The sequence below is a fragment of the Schistocerca cancellata genome, chromosome 1, assembly GCF_023864275.1.
Source record: "Schistocerca cancellata isolate TAMUIC-IGC-003103 chromosome 1, iqSchCanc2.1, whole genome shotgun sequence".
Lineage (NCBI taxonomy): Eukaryota > Metazoa > Arthropoda > Insecta > Orthoptera > Acrididae > Schistocerca > Schistocerca cancellata.
In genome coordinates this window covers 777,119,007-777,142,229 of record NC_064626.1, presented here as the reverse complement: position 1 = coordinate 777,142,229, position 23,223 = coordinate 777,119,007, and the positions used below count along the sequence as shown (strand labels likewise).

General features: G+C 38.8%; 1 protein-coding gene across 2 annotated transcripts in view; it reads left to right on the top strand.

The window, feature by feature from the left end:
• LOC126187358 (vacuolar protein sorting-associated protein 4) overlaps nucleotides 1-23,223 on the top strand; it is a 166,972-nt gene that overhangs the window by 102,201 nt on the left and 41,548 nt on the right. For both annotated transcript variants that reach the window (XM_049928401.1, XM_049928393.1), the window contains exon 6: nucleotides 177-444. In XM_049928401.1, coding sequence (XP_049784358.1) covers nucleotides 177-444 — 268 coding nt within the window. The remainder of the gene's footprint in view (nucleotides 1-176; nucleotides 445-23,223) is intronic.

The window sequence follows — 23,223 nt, the reverse complement described above, 5'->3', positions numbered from 1 at the left end:
ATTTTTAAGTTGTTGTATTTGTAGTATAACACCTAATTGTCTTCATTGCTACTCAGAAGCTACAGAATTGTAACTCTATGATGATTACATGTAATAAAATTTATTCATACTTATGAACAACAGTTCAGTCATTGTTATATTCTGTTATTCATTTTGAATGTATGTATTTCTTCCAGCCACCAGGTACTGGTAAATCATATTTAGCTAAAGCTGTAGCAACTGAAGCTGACAATTCAACATTTTTCTCCGTTTCTTCTTCCGACCTGGTGTCTAAGTGGCTGGGAGAATCTGAAAGATTGGTGAAGAATCTGTTTGAGCTAGCTAGACAACGCAAACCAAGTATAATATTTATTGATGAAGTGGATTCATTGTGCTCATCACGTTCTGACAATGAATCAGAATCAGCAAGGCGCATAAAAACAGAATTCCTCGTTCAGATGCAAGGTAAGTCAGCAATATTTGTACATAGTTGCTGAATAAGAAAATTACAGGGCCTGCTTCAGATCAGTTAGGCTATACGACATATTAAATAAATATAGGGAGGTACAGGGGTGGGTGGCAGCTATATGACTTTTATAGAACTGAATGACTTATTGCCAGAATGGTAATACATATTATCACCGCCACAAGTGTTTTAACTTCAGAAGTAAGGCATCACATAATCTGTAAATACTTTTTTTTTTTAGAAGGGTCTGAAAAGTGATTCACACATTGCCTAATTGTAGCTCTATAAACCTTTGATCTTCTACCAGAAAAAGGAGGGGGGAAATAACTGGAGTCACCTATCGTACATGTTTTCCGCCATTGGTTTACTGCAGAGTACCGAAGTGACATGAGGGCAACAAATGAAATGGGCTATTGACATCACTATAAAAAAATCAAATACTGAAGTTTTCCATAAGTCACTGAAAGATGGTGCAGGGCGCTGTTGTCACCATATAGAATCAAAGTGAGAAGTTGTAAATGAGTTGTGCAGACCTCCTGTGGGTCATTCCTTGGCAGTTCAACCATAAAAGAAAGATTTTATCACTCAACATCTCAGAATTGAATGAAATGTGGCTCCCTATGGAGCTAAGTAAACGATAGCAAATTTTAGTATTTTCTCTCTCCGTTTCCATTTTTATGCTACTTGAATAATTGGTAGGCTTGTCATTGTGAGCATTGCGACAGCAAAAAAATGACACCTGCTTACGTTTTGAAAATAACTTTTTTGTTTATTACCCATCCAAACAATGTGAAACTTGGAGATTGCACACTGTAGTCTAATGGTTGTGGGAAAAAATATCTCAAACCTATAAATAAAACCATTGAGACAGGGAATATATCCAGGGTGAAGCGAAATTTGCGCACTCGGGCTTCACAACGCAACTCCTCACAGGCTGACGATAAAAAAAATGTCTCACAAGATTTCGTCCAGCGAGTACATCGAGCAGAAAAAGGACATTAAAGAGTGGCAATCTGGCAACACTGTAACCACATGTGTGGTGACTATCTCTGTCGGCATATATTAGTTGTGCTGTACAGTTGGTGCAGTGAACAGAGTTTTGTGTTAGCATGCAGGAGGTCAAGGTTTCGAACCTACGTTAAGGCGTTTTTTTTTTAAATTAATTTTATTTTTTTCTAATTTCATTCCGATATTTCATGTTGTAATATACACTGTTTCTTAGCTCACATGTATCCTAAATTTGTGATATTTTGTACAGCTGAACATAACACATACATTGTTGGACAAGTAAGAAATAGACAATTGAAACAAATAACCTGTCGTAAGACTTGTGTGAATGTGGTAGTCATACAACAGGACCTCCACGCCTGAGCCATTTCCCTGGAAATGGTCTGTCCAAATACTGTCGCATATTAATTCCAGAGTGTGGAGGTGCACCATCATATCCTCTGCCGAACATGTAGTGGAACATCTTCCAGTGCATTAGATAGATAATTTGAGACGAATGCATGATACCTTCGTGCAGTCAACCAGTCAAGCAACATGTAGGGGCCCAAACACCTATCGCCCCAATATTCTGGCCCAGATGTTGATACCAAATCGAACTTGATAGCCACGGTCGCGGGTGACATTCAGGTCAACCTCACATGATGGTGGGCATTGTGCATATTGAAGACACTCTCATGAGCGAATGCTGGTTCATCCAACCATATTATGGTGTTCACAAAGTCATCGTTGGCTTCCTGTTGTTTTTGGAACCATTCACAGAATTGCATCCGCTGATGACGATCTGCTGGATGCAGGTTTTGCATGAAAGCAAAATTATAGAGGTGCAGCCCATGCTCGTGCAGCACGTTAATGACCGGGCATTGCAAGACACACAGCTGCCTTGCTATGCTACATGTACTTTGCTGAGGTTCTTGATGTATAACCTCCAGAATAGCTTCCTCAGTAGCTGGAGTATGGCGACTCAGTGGATGAACTCTTTCACACAGTGGTGTAAGGAGAGAACGTGACATGCGAAGGCGCAGCTCCAGAAGACAAAACATACTTTCTGGATGGTGTCGACAAGGATATCTAGCAGCATATTCATGAGTGGCAACACCAGTCCGGTAATCAGATGCACGAACGACCAGAAGCATATCCACATATTCATTGTTTGTGTCTGCCATACGTCTGCCACACTGGTTTCGAAGTTTACAATGAGAAAATTCCATATGTGTACACATGTACACACTGCAATCTGTCATGGGCACATTACTTCCCTCACAACTAGTCCTTGTCTGGTGGACAGCGCATACAATATAAACACGCCGTCAGTCCTGCGCGTTGTTCCATCTAACGGCATTACCCCTCTGACAGATATTGTTGTGTAGGATTCATCCCGACACCGCTAATTGTGAAATGTTCAGTTTCGAATTACACTGTTTCCCTAATGGTAATAGACGTGATGTTTCCACAATCCCATTGATAGAGTAATAATATGAGAAATGGACTAAACAGCATGCGGTTACCAGATTCATTGTTGAAAGGCATAATTAGTGGGATCATGGTGATAACATATACAAATAGTAACACAGTGTGGACATTATTTGCAAAGCATGTTGCTAGTCCTACTGGTAATGTAAGGCCCAACGAAATGTGATGTACCTGAACAAGGTAAGAATAATAGTTTCTGCTAATCTATTGGAGCACTGGAGGAGGATATAAGGAAAACAGGTTTCGCATCTAGTAGATGAAGTGGTGTGAATAAATTCACGCCCACAACGTGGAAAGAGCTTCTTTCAAAGCTGGCTAATCTTCCATTTCTACGATTGCTTTATGTAAGTACAAATGTTTTGTAGAGGACCCACTGCAATCGCTGTTGATGATTAAAATGCCAGATACCATACCACCTAGACTACATTTACCAAATAAAAAACATATGCCTCGACTCAGGATCGAACCATCGTCATCCTGCATGCTAATCCAAAATTCTATCCAGTGCACCAACTGTAATGCACAACTAAAATGTGCTGTCAGAGGTAGTTACCATACAAGTGGTTACAGTGTTGCCAGATTGCCAGTCTCTAACATCTTTTTTTCTGCCGGATGTACTCGCCAGACAAAATTTTGTGAGAGATTTTTTTATAAGTAGGTGAAATTTGTGACATTGACATAATGTTCTGTATAGGGCACATACACTGAGAAATACAACAGGGCACAGGAGTTAATAGCAAATTCTCATCTTTGTTTCTTGGCGATCTCTGTTGCTGCAGTAGATGTAAAATATTTTGCAAGTATCTGCTTCACCAGAATTTGTTGCAGCTTGCCGAGTTCTTGACAGTGCAGCTAATGATTTGGTAGTGGCAAGAGAAATTTCAAGAAATTAGAGTTGACCCATTGTTCTCTTTCAGAATTACTTATTTATTCCGTAATACAGTTACAAAATTGCTGCAACCAAACAGCCTCACAAAAACTTTCGGAAAACTGAAAGACCAAGATGGCTGATTCGCCACTGCTTATATATTGGTTTAACAGTCACTGGCTTAGTCATCCATTATTGCAGGAGGGGAGGTGGGAGTGATCCACAGGACTGCCGTCCAGTGTCTCCAATATCGATTTGTTGTGGAATCTTGGAACATATGCTGAGCTCAAACATGATGAGGTGTCTTGAATGAAAAGACCTGCTCGATGCTAGCTGGTGTGGATTCTGAGGGCATCGATTGTGTGAGGCTCCTAGTAGCACTTTCCTCGTATGGCATGCTGAGGGCTTTGGATCAGGGCAGGCTGTTAGATGTGGTATTTCTTGGTTTCCGAAAGGCATTTGACACAGTACCACACCTACACTTATCGTCAAAAGTATCATCATATGAGCTATCAAGTGAAATTTGTGACTGGATTGAGGACTTCTTGGTAGAGAGGACACAGCGTGTTATCCTGGATGGAGAGTCCTTGTCAGATGTAGAAATAACTTTTAGGTGTGCCCCAGAGAAGTGTGTTGGAACCCTTGCTGTTATGCTGCATATCAGTGACCTTGCAGACAATATTAATAGTAACCTCAGGCTTTTTGCAGATGCTGTAGTTATCTATGATGAAGTACTGTCTTAAAAGAAGCTGCATAAATATTCAGTCAGATCTTGATAAGATTTCAAAGAGGTGTGAAGACTGGAAACTTGCTTTAAATGTTTAGAAATGTAAAATTGTGCACTTCACGAAACCAAAAATGTAGTATCCGATGACTATAATGTCAATGGGTCACGTTTGGAATTGGACAACTCATACAAATACCTGAGTGTAAAACTTTATAGGGATATGAAATGAAACAATCACATAGGTTCAGTTGTGGGTGAAGCAGGTGGTAGACTTCAGTTTATTTGTGAAATACTGGGGAAGTGGAATTAGTCTGCAATGGAGATTGCTTACAAATCACTTGTGCTACTGGTTCTAAAATATTGCTCAAATGTGTGGGATCTGTACTGAATAGGACCAACAGGGGATATTACATATACAAAGAAGGGCATCACGAATGGTCACAGGTTTGACCAATGGTAGAGTAATACAGAGATACTGAAGGAACTGAACTGGAAGACTCTTGAAGATAGACGTAAACTATGCTGAGACAGTCTCTCAATGAAGTTTCAAGAACTGGCTTTAAATTATGACTCTAGGAATATACTACAACCCCTGTGTCTCTCTCACATGGGGATAATGAGGGTAAGATTAGAATAATTATTGCATGCACAGAGGCATTCAAGCAGTCATTCTTCCCTCAATCTTCATGTGAACTGAATGGGAAGAAACCCTAATAACTGGTACAATGGGACATACCCTTTGCCATGCCCCTAATGGAGATTTGCGGAGTACAGGTGTAGATGTAGAGTGCAGACAGAAAATTTATGGATTACAATCCGAAACATACAGACTGACATCATGAAATTACATATTAATTCATTCTTCTCACATTGCAACATAAAGTTTTATATGACTTTTAGCTTTTAGTATTGAAATTCATATAATCAGTTCAATAACAATGTTTTTTATAAAGTTGCTTATATCATTAAGATTATTAGTTAGGAAATATTCCTGATGTATGTGTTCTTTCGATAAATGCAAACAGAAAGCTACTTTTACTTCTTGTGAAAGGTATTCTGGAATTACAAAATGAGAATTGTTTGTTTTATGTTATGCAATTAGTAACATTTGAATCTGAGCATAGATGTAATGAAATTAATGATAGTATAATAAATTTAGCTTTAAAATGAGTATAATAAATTTAGCTTTAAAATGATCAGATAAATTCAATAAGAATGTTACAAAATTCATACAAGCCTGTAAAAAATGTCAGCCTGACGCCTGAGGTCAAGACATGTCATACCGATATTGGTATGTTTCAGCTGCTCTGAAAATTTGTAGTTTCTTGCACTTCATATTTTACAATGTTAAAGAAGAGGAGTTCAAGAGGGATGGGAACTGGGTAAATATCCTCTTATTTTGGTCAGTGGAATGAAAGCAAAGGTTATGAAGGATACATAAATTGTATAGTAATAATTGGTCTGAAACACAGCATTTGAGGATAAATGAACCCAATGTAGAAAACCCTATTTCCATTTCTGGATGTATTTGCATTTAAAATTTGAACACTTTTGGTGTATATTGGCAGCTGAAATCAACCATATTCATTCACATTGCTTTTTCCCTGTGCCTCCAACATCTTTTATACATAGTAAATGTTTACAGCGTAAATCACTTCGACAAAAAGCTTATTACTAAATTAATTACTCCATATTTCAGTTTGTTTCCTCTTTTCAGACTTCGTTCTGTTAAGAAACCTTTTTCTTTCAAACGATTTTTACTTCCTGCTGAACATTCAGAAAGTTCAATAGTATTTTGAATGTTTTGTCGGGACTAGCTCAATGACATGGGGATAATTAACAACTGAGTTCTTTTTTTTTCTTTGCATTTTGGCGTAAATTGTTCTTTATGTGGTCAACGAGCAAATCCATATCTCATCAAGATATATAGCTTGTAAATTCTCCAAGCTGTGGTGCTTTCGGATAATGATGAAACTAAATGCAGCAGAATATGATGGTACTGTGCAATTTAGTCATCATTCAGAATATTCCAGTCATTCCAAAATGAGAGGATGGGAGACTTTGATTTTCAGAGGAGTGTATGTGCTATTTCCAGAAAAGAGTCACTGTTATTAATTACATTTACTGTATGTGGTGCTGTTTAAAAAAATTAAGTTAACTTGAGATTTCCGTAAATAATGTCAGTTGAGCCTATTTAGTGTTTTTTTTTCCTCAGAATGTGTCGTACCAAATGATCCTTTCTTTTGTTCACGTTGTGCTGCAAATGACTTGTCTCCACAATTCCAGTCAGTACCTTCTCATTAGTTACCCAGCTAATCTTCAACATTCTTCTGTAGCACCATATTTCGAAACCTTGTATTCTCTTTTTGTCTAAACTGTTTATTGTCCATGTTTCTCTTCCATACATGGCTACAATCCAAATAAATCATTTAAGACTGATTATGCCTTTCAGCATTCAGTCCGGAGCATAGTCTTCCTTATAAAATTCCTCCATGATCCCCTATTCAGTGCGAATATTGGTGCCTCTTCTGATGTTAAGCCTATTACTTCAAAATCATTCTTAACCGAATCCACGTACCTTCTCCTTGGTCTGCCCTGACTCCTCCTACCCTCTACTGCTGAACCCATGAGTCTCTTGGGTAGCCTTGCTTTTCCCATGCGTGTAACATGACCCCACCATCTAAGCCTGTTCGCCCTGACTGCTACATCTATAGAGTTCATTCCCAGTTTTTCTTTGATTTCCACATTCTGGACACCCTCCTGCCAGTGTTCCCCTCTACTAATACCTGCAATCATCCCAGCTACTTTCATATCCGTAACCTCAACCTTATTGATAAGGGAACCTGAATCCACCCAGCTTTCGCTCCCATACAACAAAGTTGGTCGAAAGATTGAACGGTGCACAGATAACTTAGTCTTGGTACTGACTTCCTTCTTGCAGAAGAGAGTAGATCGTAGCTGAGCGCTCACTGCATTAGCTTTGCTACACCTCACTTCCAGTTCTTTCACTATGTTGCCATCCTGTGAGAATATGCATCCTAAGTACTTGAAACCGTCCACCTGTTCTGTGTTCCTCCTATTTGGCACTCAATCCATTTATATCACTTTCCCACTGCCATTACTTTCGTTTTGGAGATGCTAATTTTCATACCATAGTCCTTACATTTCTGATCTAGCTCTGAAATATTACTTTGCAAACTTTCAATTGAATCTGCCATCACAACTAAGTCATCCACATATGCAAGAATGCTTATTTTGTGTTCACATATCTTAATCTCACCCAGCCAGTCTATTGTTTTCAACATATGATCCATAAATAATATGAACAACAGTGGAGACAGGTTGCAGCCTTGTCTTACCCCTGAAACTACTCTGAACCATGAACTCAATTTACCGTCAACTCTAACTGCTGCCTGACTATCCATGTAAAGACCTTTAATTGCTTGCAAAAGTTTGCCTCCTATTCCATAATCTCGTAGAACAGACAATAACTTCCTCCTAGGAACCCAGTCATATGCCTTTTCTAGATCTATAAAGCATGGATACAATTCCCTGTTCCACTCATAACACTTCTCCATTATTTGCCGTAAGCTGAAGATCTGGTCCTGACAACCTCTAAGAGGCCTAAACCCACACTGATTTTCATCCAGTTGGTCCTCAACTAATACTCGCACTTTCCTTTCAACAATACCTGAGAAGATTTTACCCACAATGCTGATTAAAAAGATACCTTTGTAGTTGTTACAATATTTTCTGTTTCCATGTTTAAAGATTGGTGTGATTACTGCTTTTTTTTATTGCACTGCAATGTATTGACCGTTTTCTCCACTTCCTCAACTGTGATCCTATTTCCATCATCATTCCTATCCCATTGTACATCGAAATCTGAAACATTACTCATCGTATTTTCACCTACATTGATCAACTCTTCAAAATATTCCCTCCATCTGCCCAAGGAATCCACAGGATTCTCCAGCAGTTTTCCTGACCTGTCCAAAATACTTGTCATTTCCTTCTTACCTCCCTTTCGAAGACTGCTAATTACACTCCAGAATGGTTTTCCAGCAGCTTGACCCATAGTCTCCAACCTGTTTCTAAAGTCTTCCCAAGATTTCTTCTTGGATGCTGCAATTATCTGTTTGGCTTTGTTTCTTCCTTCAACATACCTTTCTCTGTCTACCTGAGTTCTAGTCTGTAGCCATTTTTGATACACCTTCTTTTTCCTTTTACAGGCTGTCTTGACTGTGTCATTCCACCAATCTGTTTGCTTCATCCTACCTTTACACAGTACTGTTCCAAGACATTCTTTAGCCACTTCTAGTACTGTGTCCCTGTACCTTGTCCATTCCTTTTCCAGTGACTGTAATTGACTACATTCAACTAACTGGTACCTTTCTGAGATCACTGTTATGTACTTGTGCCTGATTTCCTTATCCTGAAGTTTCTCCACTCTTATCCTCCTACATATGGACCTGACCACCTGCACTTTCGGTCTCACAATACCAATTTCACTGCAGATTAAATAATGATCAGTGTCACCAAAGAATCCCCTGAATACATGTGTGTCCCTCACAGCCTTCCTGAATTCCTGATCTGTTATTATATAGTCAATGACAGATCTGGTTCCCCTGCCTTCCCAAGTATACCGGTGAATGTTCTTATGTTTAAAAAAGGAGTTTGTGATTACTAAGCCCATACTGGCACAGAAATCCAAGAGTTGTTTCCCGTTCCTGTTGGCCTCCATATCCTCTCCAAATTTACCCATAACCTTTTCATACCCTTCTGTTCAATTTCCAATCCTGGCATTAAAATCACCCATGAGCAGAACACTGTCCTTGACCTTACTCTAACAACTACATCAATGAGTGCATCATAAAAACTATCCATCTTATCTTGATCTGTCCCTTCACAATGTGAATATACTGACACAATCCTAATTTTCTTGCTAGACACTGTCAAATCTGTCCACATCAGTCGTTCGTTTACATACCTTATTGCAACTACGCTGGGTTCCATTTCTTTCCTGATGTAAAGCCCTACACCCCATTGTGCTATTCCTGCTTTGACTCCTGACAGGCAGACCTTGTATTCTCCCACTTCCTCTTCTTTCTCACCCCTTACCCAAATGTCACTAACAGCTAAAACATCCAGCCCCATCTTACTTGCAGCCTCTGCCAGCTCTACCTTCTTCCCAGAGTAGCCCCCATTGATATTAATAGCTCCCCATCTCATTACCATTTGTTTGCCAAGTCGTATCTTAGGAGTTCCTGGTTTGTCAGTTAGAGGTGGGACTCCGTCACCTCCAAAGGTCCGAGGCATTTTTCTCTGATTGTTGCCAGCATCATATTTAAAGTACCAGGGAAGCAGGTTGCTAGCCTTACTTGCCCCGAGTCCCATTAAGTTTTACCCCTAACGGTTGAGGGACTAACCGGTGGATTTGGTAGTCTTTGCCGTATGAGCACAAAGGTGACCGCGACTCAGAATATGTCCGAGATGCCCAGCCTTGTTCCAAAGTAACTGGTATCCCGACTGTCGGGACCACTTACTTGGCCACTCACACGTTGCCCGTGGTTCATGAACTAGGACATAACAACAGGAACCCACACCATGAACCACATCCAAATAAATGCCTTCAGAAAACACTTTCTAGTGCTTAAATCTATATTTGATGTTAAAAAATTTCTCTCCTTCAGAAATGCTTTTCTTTCCGTTGCTAGTCTACATTTTGTATCCTCTATATTTCAGCCATCATTAGTTATTTTACTGCCGAAGTAGGAAAACTCATACACTACTGTCAGTGTCTCATTTTCTAAGCTAATTCCCTTAGCATCAGCTGATTTAGTTCAGCTGCATTCCATTATCCTTGTTTCACTTTTATTGATGTTCATTTTTTATCCTCCTTTTGAGAAACTGTTCTTTCTATTCAACTGCTCTACCAGTTCCTTTTGTATCTTTGACAGAGTTACAGTGTTTTTATTTTTTCTCTTGAACTTTAATTCCTACTCCAAATTTTTCTTTGGTTTCCATTACTGCTTGCTCAATGTACAGATTGAGTAACTGAGATAATGGCTTAACTAAATACAACAGAACATGATGTTACTACACAGTACCCCCTCCCCCAAGACTCATATAACTGCTGTCTTGTTTCTGTACAAGTTTTAAATAGCCTTTCAAACCTGTATTTTACCTCTGCTACCTTCAGAATTTAGAAGATAATACTCCAGTCAACACTGTGAAAAGCTTTCTCTAAGATTACAAATCCTATAAATGTAGATCAGCCTTTCCTGAGCCTCTCTTCTAAAATGACTCGTATGGTCAGTATTGCCTCCCATGCAGAATCTAAACCAATCATCCCTGAGGATGGCTTCTGCCAGTTTTTCATTCATTTGTGTTGTTAGTATTGTGCAACAATGAGTTACTAAATTGATAGTTTGGTAATGTTCACACCTGTCAGCATCTACTTCCTTTGGAATTGGAATTACTGCATTCTTCTTAAAGTTTGGGGGTATTTCGCTCATCTCATATATCTTGTACATCAGGTGGAATAGTTTTGCCATGGCTGGCTTTCCTAAGGCTATCAGTATTTCTGACAGAATGTTGACTACTCTGACGGTCTTGTTTTGGCTTAGATTTTCCAGAGCTCTGTAAAATTCTTCTTGCAGGATCTTGGCTCCCTCTAATCTTCATCTACATCCACTTATCTTCCTGTAATATTGCCTTCTAGTTTGTATCCCATGTATAGAGCCTTTGTATACTCTTTCCACCTTTCAACTGTCCCTTCCTTGCTTAGGAATGGTTTTCCGTCTGAGCTCTTGATATGTGTACAGCTGCTCCTTTTTCCCCAAAAGCATCTTTAATTTTCCTGTAGACAGTATCTATCTTTCCTCTAGTTAAATGTGCTTCCAAATTGTTACATTTATACTGTAGCCATTCCTGCACTCCCTGTGAATCTCCTTTCTTAAAACATTTGTATTCTCTTTCACCTACTTCATTTGTTGCATTTTTAAATTTTCTCCTTCATTAGTTAAATTCAATACCTCGTGTATAATCCCAGGACTTCTACTAGGAATTGTCCTATTATCTATTTGATCCTCTGCTACCTTCACTATTTCATCTCTTAAAGCTAACCATTCATCTTCTACTGTATTTCTTTCCCCTGTTCTAGTCAGCTGTTGCCTAATGCTCCCTCTGAAACTCTCAAAAACCACTGGTTCTTTAAAGTTATCCAGGTCACATCTCCTTAAGTTCCTACCATTTTCCAATGTCTTCAGTTTTGATCTGCAGTTCATAACCAATAAATTATGGTCAGAGTCCACATCTCCCCATGCAAATGTCTTAAGATTTAAAATCTGGTTCCCAAATTGCCGGTATCTCCAGGTATCTTCCACGTATGTAACCTTCTGTGATGTTTCTTAAACCAAGTGTTAGAAATGATTAAATTATGCTCTGTGCAAAATTCTGCTGGACGGTTTCTTCTTTCATTCCTTTCCCTCAGTCCATATTCACCTACTATTTTTCCTTCTTTTCTTTTCCCTGCTATTGAATTTCAGTTCCCCATCACTATTAAATTTCATGTCGTCGTAAATTTCTTCAGTCTCTTCTTCATCTGTGTAGTTAGTTTGCGTGTAAACTTATACTGCTGTGGTGGGTGTGGGCTTCATGTCCATCTTGGCTATGATAATGTGTTCACTATGCTGTTTGTAATAGCTTACCCACATTGCTATTTTCTTACGATCAAAAGTATCTGGACACCCCCAAAAACATATGTTTTTCTTATTAGGTGCATTGTGCTTCCACCTACTGCCAGGTACTCCATATCAGCGACCTCAGTAGTCAGTAGACATCGTGAGAGAGCAGAGTGGGGTGCTCCCTGGAACTCATGAACTTCGAACGTGGTCAGGTGATTGGGTGTCACTTGTCATATGTCTGTATGAGAGATTTCCACACCTTTAAACATCCATAGATCCACTGTTTCCAATGTGATAGAGAAAGTGGAAACGTGAAGGGACACGTACAGCACAAGGCCGATCTCATCTGTTGACTGACAGAGACCGCCGACAGTTGAAGAAGGTGGTAATGTGTAATAGACAGACATCTATTCATACCATCACACAGGAATTCCAAACTGCATCAGGATCCAGTGCAAGTACTATGACAGTTAGGCAGGAGGTGAGAAAACTTGGATTTCAGGGTCGAGCGACTGCTCAAAAGCCACACATCACGCCGGTAAATGCCACACGACTTATCGCTTGGTGTTAGGAGTATAAACATTGGATGATTGAACAGAGGCAAAACATTGTTTGGAGTGATGAATCAGGGTACACAATGTGGCGATCTGATGGCAGGGTGTGGGTATGGCGAATGCCCGGTGACAGTCATATGCCAGTGTGTGTAGTGCCAAAAGTAAAATTGAGAGGTGGTGGTGTTATGGTGCGTTCGTATTTTTCATGGAGGAGTGCACCCCTTGTTGTTTTTCGGGGCACTATCACAGCAGATGCCTACATTGATGCTTTAAGTGCCTTCTTGCTTCCCACTATTGAAAAGCAATTCGTGGATGGCGATTGCATCTTTCAGCGCGATTGAGCACCTGTTGATAATGCACGGCCTGTGGCAGAGTGGTTACATGACAACAACATCCCTGTAATGGACAGGCGTGCATTGAGTCCTGACCTGAATCCTATAGAACACCTTTGGGATGTTTTGGAACGCCGACTTCTTGGCAGGCCTCACCGACCGACATTGATACCTCTCTTCAGTGCAGCACTACGTGAAGAACGGGCTGCCATTCCCCAAGAAACCTTCCAGCACCTTATTGAACGTATGCCTGCAAGAGTGGAAACAGTCATCAAGGCTAATGGTGGGTCAGCACCATATTGAATTCCAGCATTACCGATGGAGGGCGCCATGAACTTGTCATTTTCAGCCAAGTGTCTGGATACTTTTGATCACATAGTGTATTTATTATTAAAGCCGCTCCTACATACGCCTATTTAATTTTGTATTTGTAACCCCGTCTTCACCCGACTAGAAGCCCTATTCCTCCTCCTACTAAGCATCACTAGTTCCCAATATAGCTAACATGACCCTATCCCTTTCCCTTTTTAAATTTTCTAATCCATCTGCTATTATTTGTTACAAAAACTTAAAATGAGAAAGGAGCAAAAACCCCATTAATTTTATTTTCCCAAGGGATAGCTATGCATTGTAAATTATTTTGGAAAAAAGATTTACCTTTCCCCTTATATGATATTTTATCATCCTTGTGCTATAGTGTATACAACCTCCAAATTTCAGATTGTTTAGATGATTAATACAAAAACTTTAAGTTATTTTCAGAATATTAGCAAATGTAGTTGTGTGCCATCACAATGTTAAAAATGACAGAACCCTCCAAACTTTGAAGTACCATGGAATGAAATGGATATGGAGAGAGACAACATACTAAAATCTGATATGGTTACTTATCTCCATACACAGAAAGAATAAGTAAAGTTCATCAAAATCTGAGATAGTTGAGATGGCCTTGAATGACTTTACATGACTTTACTTTATACCCATATCTAATCTACGAATCATATTCACTTGGTAAACAGTTCAAAATATCCATTCTATACAGCATAAGGTGGTGCAAGTGAGCAATGAAATCGGATGTCACCCACTGAATTATGCAATAGAATCTGACTTGCATATCTGGCTGATTAAGAGTTCCCAGTTTGCAGGTATGTTATAAAACACATGATTTTTCCATATGCCTTAAAACATTAGTCGCAAGGATTGAAGTCCTGCTTTGGGAGGCTCGTATATGTTGTTCCAGTAACTATACCACAGTTTAAATCAATGACTCAGTTATCACAGATTCACTGAGAATAGTGAAAACAAATGGGACAATATTAAGTTTGAATACTTAAATAGTATAAATTGTAACAAAACTATTATATACCACCTGGTTATAGTTAAAGTGTAGCTACTCACAGAGGTCCAGTATGGGCTGTAATTATCGTATGGTAGCGAAACTTGGTAGATATGTTAATGTGGAACCAATTTATGCTGGACAAAAATTTGTTCCAATTGTGGCAATGCGATGCTGCATACTGTTTTGTTTGTATGATGTACACACTGTCATTTGACAAGCAATAATGTGAGTGAACAATATGGCTGTCGAGAAGAGAGAGTGTGCACAGTTTGTGTCTTACGGCAGCAATTACAGTGCCGCACTGAGAGAGTATCACCAACTGAAGGTTTGAGGAGAAGCGCGTTGTCATCAAATGGTTTAAATATGGTGGTGGTGGTGGTGGTGGTGGTGGTGGTGGTGGTGATGAAATTTGTAAACATGCATGAGCCTGGTGTGGCACTTCAAAGAGGAAAGCATCATATGCCAGGGGAAGTTATTGATGAGGTTGCTGTTGCTGTAACTGACCATGCTGCACATGCCCTGGGTAGTGATAGTGCTCGTGCAATGTCGCGAGAATTGTCTATCCCAAGGTCAACAGTATGGAAAGTTTTGTGGTGTATTTTACACTTTTATTCATCCAAGATCCAGACAGTGCAGCAGTTGAAACCTCATGATCTACATCTACATGGATACTCTGCAATTCACATTTAAGTGCCTGGCAGAGGTTTCATCAAACCACCTTCACAATTATCTATTATTCCAATCTTGTATAGCGCACGAAAAAAAACGAACACCTATGTTTTTCCGTACGAGCTCTGATTTCACTTATTTTATGATCATTTCTCCCTATGTAGGTTGGTGTCAATAAAATATTTTCACATTCGGAGGAGAAATGGGTGATTGGAATTTCGTGAGAAGATTCTGTCACAACGAAAAACGCCTTTCTTTTAATGATGTCCGGCCCAAATCCTGTATCATTTCGGTGACATTCTCTCCCATGTTTCGCGATGATACAAAACGTGCTGCCCTTCTTTGAACTTTTTTGATGTATTCCACCAGTCCTATCTGGTAAGGATCCCACACCACGCACCAGTATTCTAAAAGAGGACGAACAAACATAGTGTAGGCAGTCTCCTTAGTAGATCTGTTACATTTTATAAGTGTCCTGCCAATAAAACACAGTCTTTGGTTAACCTTCCCCACAACATTTTCTGTGTGTTCCAATTTAAGTTTTTCGTAATTGTATTTCCTAAGTATTTAGTTGAATTTATGGGCTTTAGATTTGACTAATTTATTGTGTAACCAAAGTTTAACAGATTACTTTTAGCACTCTTGCATTCTGACACGGATAGAAGGGCACGGTTCAAAGATAATGATATGTCCGGGAAATATTCTGTGGAGTGACAAGGCACATTTTACACTATCGGGTGCAGTGAATATACAGAACTGCCGAATTTGGGATACTGTTAAACTGCTTGTTGTGCTCGAAGAGCTGTTGCACTCGCTGTATGTTACTGTGTACAGCATGTGATTCCTGCTTTGGAAAAGCACAACTGTGTGGAAACCACTGTTCTGACGCAAGATGGAGCAACAGCTCATGTTACTCACGCAGTGAAAGATGTGCTTAATGCAGCCTTCCATGAACATGTTATCACCACAGGTCTTCAAATGCATGGCCTACGAGATCACATGATTTGAATCCATGTGACTTTAAGCTATGGGGATGTATAAGAGAGAGAATTTACCAAGGACTTCGGTCTTTATCTGGCCTGAAGGCCAGTAACAGGAACACATTTCTCAGAGGAATCGTTGAACAGGTTATGTTACGGATGCGGCATTATTAGTCTCCAGTGCTCATATTGAACAAATTGTGTAAGTAGCTTTTATTAATAAAAATCAACATTGTTCCTTTCTCACTTGTTTGACCTTTTCTGCCCATGCCCTGTTCTTAATCCATTACATACGGAAACATTTCTGTATGTCCTTCTTGCATATACAGTGCCAGATTTGTACCAGTGTAAATCAGTTTCACATTCTTGCATCAAGGTATCTACCATGTTTTGCTGTCATACAGTTCTTACAGCCCACACTGAACCCGTGTGTTTAGCTTCCCTTTGATTTTAACTACCCAATACCTTTCATTAGTGCCCACTCCTTGTATGGAAAAATGACAAATGTTGCATTTACTGTGTTCTGCAGTCTAAAGTGTGGTGAATTTGGAGAACTTAGTATCTGTGCTCAACACAAATGCAGGCTATTGATAACCTAAAATTACCAAATGAAAATTGATCTCGTATATGACTCATACCCAACAAACATCAAATCTGTCACTTACAGTCAAAGGGTATTGTTTATGATCAATTTTTTGTACAGGATAAATCAGTATGACCTGGTGACATTGTATCTTGTAAAGATGCACTTTGAGAGGTGTTCTGAAGGACTCATACATATTGAGTATTATTAATTGGAAGTCAGGTGTAGGTTATGGGATGTATCTCCTTGTATTATGCTGATTCAATAAGAATTGCTGCAGTACTCTCCCTGCTGCATAATCTTTCTAGACTGATGACAGTGTCTGGCAGTACCTTCTGGTGGTATTTCTATGACTTCCCCTACATTTCAAATAGTTTGACATTTGTGAAAAACACCGTTTTAGTTCTTTTCCTGTTTTCGTGTGATTGTAATGTTGTTTGATAGCTATGGTGAAGCACAGTAGCATTATGTAAGCAAAGGAAAATTTTCTGTCATGATTAATTTACCTAGGAAGTACAATCAGCTTTACATTTCAGATCATACAGATACTGCTTAATACTGAATGGAATTTGATTACTTACAGGTGGATTTAATATCGTACACTGTGTACAGTTGCAGATACACTGGCGAGAAATAAAATTTAAGTATCTGTCTGGGGAAATAAGTACAGAAGCAGCAGTCACAAGAAATGAACAAGGGGGCAGTCCCTAGAGCTGCATAATGAATTTAATTACATAGAATATTTATTAACTTTGATATTTTCAGTTCTTAATAGTAATTATGTAGATATAAAGGAAATGTGCTCTCAAATTACTACAGTACGTACTAATTTGTAAGCTCCATTTATTTTTAAGATCTCAGGAACAGGATTAATGTTAAGAGTTAAACTGATTTTCTTGTGGTCAAGAAAGGTGCAGTCACCTTTATGAGGACTGAGGAGAGTTTATAGACTTAAAAAACTAAACTGACAGTCTGTGTGATTCTGGTTGATTAGTTTGTGGCTTTTCTCGAAAGGAGTACTTAAGAACTTTCGCATCACGAAGTTCCTATTATTTTAAGATCAAAGGTGACAAGAAGTCATTTTAGTAGAGTGTCTTAAAACTAGTTAAAATCAGCCTTACCCTCCAGATAGTAAACTGGCAGATTGAGTTTGCATACTACAACAGCTCTATAAATGTTTGTGTACTTAATCAAAAAAGTAAAATAAAAGTGAAAAGGATGTTGTTAGAGGTCAGTTAAAACAATGTGAGTTAGGGATACAAAGCTACTAAAATATCTGCAAGTGTTAACCACAATTGACTGCTATGAGGGAAAACTTACTTCATGTCAATCAAAAGAAACATAATGTGAGACCAACAACAAGTGAGATGAATCCAACTGTTCCATTAGTTTCAGAATGGTACTTCACTCAATTTTGTGTAGGAGGAGGAGGAGACTGTACAAAATATTGTTTATGTCTTATCTGGTGGTATTTTCTGTGTTGTTGCAACATGCTAATGTGCATGGAATTAACTAAGAATATCTGGAAAGTTAATGGAGGCTATCAGACAATACTATCTCTTAGGTAACTGACCAGAAATCCTTGACACCAGATGGTTAGTGGGGAAGTGTCAGTTATCTTATCATGACAATACTACAGTGCTTGGCAGCTCTTCATGGTAACATTTGTTTTGTAAGAATCTAAAAGTTGACACTATTTGCCATTCTAGGCATACAGTCACAGTATTTCCAGTAAACAAGAGGCAGATCTTTATTTATAGAAAAAAAAAATTTGATACTAGCCAGATGTGAAGTGTCTTATCAATCATGAAGCCATATCTTTGACAGTTTGTCACTGAGATAGCTCTGCCGGGTACACGTTTTTGGAGTAGCAGGTTTTCATGCACGTACATCAAAAACTGCGTCCAGTGTAAGAGAATCACTGAGAAGCACAATGGAGTACAGTTTGTCTGGTGAGATATTTCTCTCATGCACCACCAAGAAGCGAGAAAGAAAAACAGAACAGTCAACATAATTTTACAGGATCCTGTTGTGTGCTAATAGCAAACAGTGAATTCAGCAGTAGTATCAGATCAGACAGTGAAAGTGGAGAATTGACTTGTTACTTTGGGAGCATGCCTTGTTATGTGTACTTTTGCAGGAGCTCTACTTTGGGACAAATTTTCAAAAACATAATGGTGTGAAGCATGAGCTGTAGAACAAAAATGGGGTGGATGGAATACTCTGCAGTCAAGCAAGTTCTCTTCCACACAGTTTACAAATAAAATTAACTTTTATGTGGAAAAGAATAATAGTTTAAATTTGTTTATAGATGCTAAAGTGCATTGAAAAATTTTAAAAAATCATTTTATTGGCAGGAAAAATTATGGCAATTATTTTTAGGATTACAGTTTTCAGTACACTCAACTATATGGAAAAGGGTAATTTAATAACTGGCTCTTATTACGTAAAGATATTGGCCCACTCACTTGGTGAGTTAAATTAGAAGTAACAAAGATTAGTGTGCATAAATGTTGTTTTGCAGCAGGGTAATTCATCTGCCCACACATCAGCTATTGCATTGGGACAAATACATGACTGTGATTCTAAATAGTTTCTGACGCACATTGTTCCCCAGTTTTTCTGTATGTCTTCCTTTTCTGTTTGATAACTTCAGAAACTGATATGAAGAGAATACCTTTTGCTTAGATAGAGAGATCTCTGTGCTGTATGATTGTAACACAGAGCTTTTTTAAAAATATTTTCTGAAACTGTAAAAAAAAAAAATTGGGAACACACTGGAAAAAATGCATTGTACGAAATGGAAATGTCATTTTAGGTCCCCCTACTCCCAGTGAAGGATATTTACTGTCATCTTCTCTCCCCTTACGCTCTTTTCTGAGCCCCCCCTCTCCCTCCCTCTGTATGTGTGTGTGAACTTTGCAAAAGAAACTCGGGTATAGATTGTTGCCTTTTGTTTTTCTTGCTACTGACTGGTTTTTTCCCGTGAATTTCCACTCAGAAGGCACTATACAGTTTTGAATGTTCATACCAGCTATATAAAGTGACATTTAAACTAAATTTTGTATTTACATGCTTAGTATGCATGACAGGTTTGTCCTTCCTGACCTAATATTGGTTCATAGAAGTGGAGTAAATAAACTAAATTCAGAACAAAGTACACAAGTTATATGAGCTTCACAGGGAAAGCTGGTTTTAAATCAGTGATCATCTTCTCTTTCCTAGCATTGATCCCATTATAAGGGCCCAATTGTTTTCCTGATTTAGCAAACTTATCTTCATTTAACTTTGTGACCAGATGTCCTTCTAGTCGCCCTAGTCATCAATTAACCCGGTGAATTGTGTAAACTTTGTTTTTTGCATATTATCATATTTTCTGAAGTAGAGGGTGGTGATCAGCCAAGCATTTGCCAAAATGAGTGTGGAAAAGCACCCAAAAAGCACACTTAGGCTGTCAGATATACCTGATCAACTGTCATTAATATGCCCTGCAAATTTTTTTCAGGCACTAAAAGTAATGGGATGAAAATGAAATATATTTAACTAAGATGAAATTTGGCATAGGTTCTGATTTTATGTTTCAGTAATGACAGTTCCAGCATGGAAACATTAAAAATATCACTGCCATGCAGCTGTTGTCGCCTCAGGCAAAAAAAAATTATTTATTTTTAACCACATATTGAATATGTTCAAAATGTTGTGAAGTGCACCCCGAATGTGTGAAAGCTCGAAATGCTTCAAAGGAGGGCTTAAATTGTGAGGTAGCCGGCATCCTCATGGCCCAGAAGTGAAACCAGCTTCAAAGAAGTTGTCATTGTGAGCCATGAGGACGCCGGCTACCTCACTGTCTTACAGGACATGATAAGGAAACACGGTATAAATTATATGAAAATGCATCAAATTGACTGTTATTAATTACATATATGTAATAAACAGTATATAAACATAGGAACAAAAATTATTTTTATTAAAATTGGTGTGTTTTTGAAAAACATCAAATACAAACAAATTCATGACATTTCTTACGGATTGTGGTTGTCTTTGCTACAAGTTTCTGCACTTCATTCCTTCCTTATGTCTTGAAATCTTCCAAGTAACAACTTCTGTACCTCTTCCAGATTTTTTCTATTTCGCTCGTCTCTCTGCATGCTCTGTACTAGGGTATGGCTCCTGAAACTTTTAGAAGATTGATTGGGAGTCAGTGTATCAACATTGTTCTTCAAGAGGCTCATTATTATTTCCTGCCTAAAATTCCTTATAGGAATATTTTGTACAAAATGTGAGCATTTACTACTGCTGTGTTGAACATAATTTCAAATGCAGCTTTGTGGTACCATCTTATTGTTTCCTCCATCTTGACATTTGGTCTGACACATCGATTCCTTGCTTTGCTGCATTATAATCTAAAATGGCAGCAGGTTAAATATTTCCTCGCCGGTTTTCTTGCTTTTCTTCCAAGTGGTTCGCATTTCGATGCCGTGCTTAGTAGTGAGAAACTCCACATCTATTTTGTCTTGCTGTTTTGCTACTCTTACTCCATTAGACTGTCTTCCAGTGAGTTTGCCTTTTCTTTTTTGTGACATCTTGATGGTGGGGGACAGATGCTTTCTGTTTTTTCTCAGGGTACCTATGATGTTGGTAATTTATCTGGCAAATGCCTAGCTAATGACACGCTCATTTTATAATTGTCAGCAACAGTAGTGCGTCCCTTATCCACATATTTTTTCCATTAAGTCTAAACCTACTTTTTTTGCAAGATTTTTACTGACAGTGTACAGCCGTCCAGTGCAAACAATCATTCTCAGCATGGTACCAGCTTGGTTACACCTTTGAATACCTTGATTCCGTATCTGTGGCTCTTGCTGGGGATGTACTGACAAAATAAATCATCCACGAAAGGGCGCCGTCGACTCATCCACTGTTAGCATCTATCCCAGTTCATATTGCGAGAAAAATTTACTCTGGATCACGTGGAGAAGTTTTCAGGTCTTGAATATACAATCAGTTTTATCTGCAGTTGTGTTGTCCTCTAAATGGACGAACCTCAACCACAGTTGAAATCAATTACGATATGTAGTTCTAGCGACTGGGTTGTCCCTGTAAGGAACACTTGTACTCAAATAATTGGTAATGTGTGGAGCATGAACTAGCCCCTTGTACATAATCACGCTAAATAACTGGTACATCTCATAAGCATTTGTCTCCTTCCAAGCTGTAGCCCTTGCTTTACCATGGGTCTGAGCAGTAGACAAGAATTGTACAGCATTTCTGTTTGTTTCAGTAACAATTAACACTACAATATTGTCCCCAGTGAAAGTTCTGAAGACTTGTGTAGGTTTCAGATCCCTCCGATTCTTGGGGTAATGTGTGTCATTATATTCAAAGGTTTCCATACTTTTGAATTGTATGTTGCTCAGTGTGCTACAGCCCACTTCAGCCCAGTTTTCATTTTCACTTCCTTCTAGAAATTGAAGAGAAATAGGTTGTGTAATGGGTGGTTTATTATCTTCTTCTAATTCCTCGACACTTGCATTCTCGGACACCAATTGTTGCTTGGGTGAGGAAGTTTCGTTGAGTGCGTAGTCATCATCATCATTGTTGTTGTCACACAAGTCACAAACATCAGATAACTTACCATCATGAACATTGAGAATTTTTAACAGCTCTTCCTCTTTAAAGATATCAGACTTATCTTTCCGTGTCTGATTACCAGTAGAGCGTCCGAGGCTTGTATCTCCACCACGCTTCATCCCTGACCTACCATTAGATGCACCATTTTCTGCACAAAGAGAGCAAAGTAATACTGTCAAAATATACTTGGTGTTTAGCAAGTGATTACAGAATAATTTGTAATGTGTCAAATGGCTACCTCAGATATTCTTCAGTTTCTTATTCCAACACTTATGATCACTCTGCCATGTGGTTATGCAAGGCTATTCCTAAAAAATTAAAATTAAACTATGAAAACAATGTATCAAAACCATGTCACATGGAGGGCAGGGTTTCACAAGTAAATGAATCTGTAACTAGCAGCCACTGCACTTACTATTACAATGTTACTCCAGAAGGCCACAGAAAAGGCAGATGTGGGTTTCTTGCAAGGCCAGCCTGTTCCAAAGTCGATTGAATGCAACTGAAGCTGAGGGAGCCGGCACCCTCATGGTCTGTGAGAAAACCACTTCTGAGGTTACCAGTATCCTCATGGCAGTGAAAGTGGTAAACAAAAATTAGGATTTTTTTGGCAGTATATGATAGGTGGATGACACATTTAGAATGTGTATCACCTATTAAGTGTGCCTCTGCCCTAACACCATTCATCTGAAGTAAGTGATTGTCTGTCCTTGTTCTGCAGTTTTCTATTAAGCATGGAGGTTTTTAGTGTACTGTCAAGTATTGTTGTTTATGAAGCCAGAGCAGCCCTACTTCCACCACATCTTCCAGTCATTTATGAATTTTTGTTCTGAGTGACTTCTTCCTTCTTTCTCCTAGTTGGATGGTATAGGGAAACCAGTTTAAACTTTTATAAACAGCTCTGATAACAAGTGAATCAAAAGAAAAGT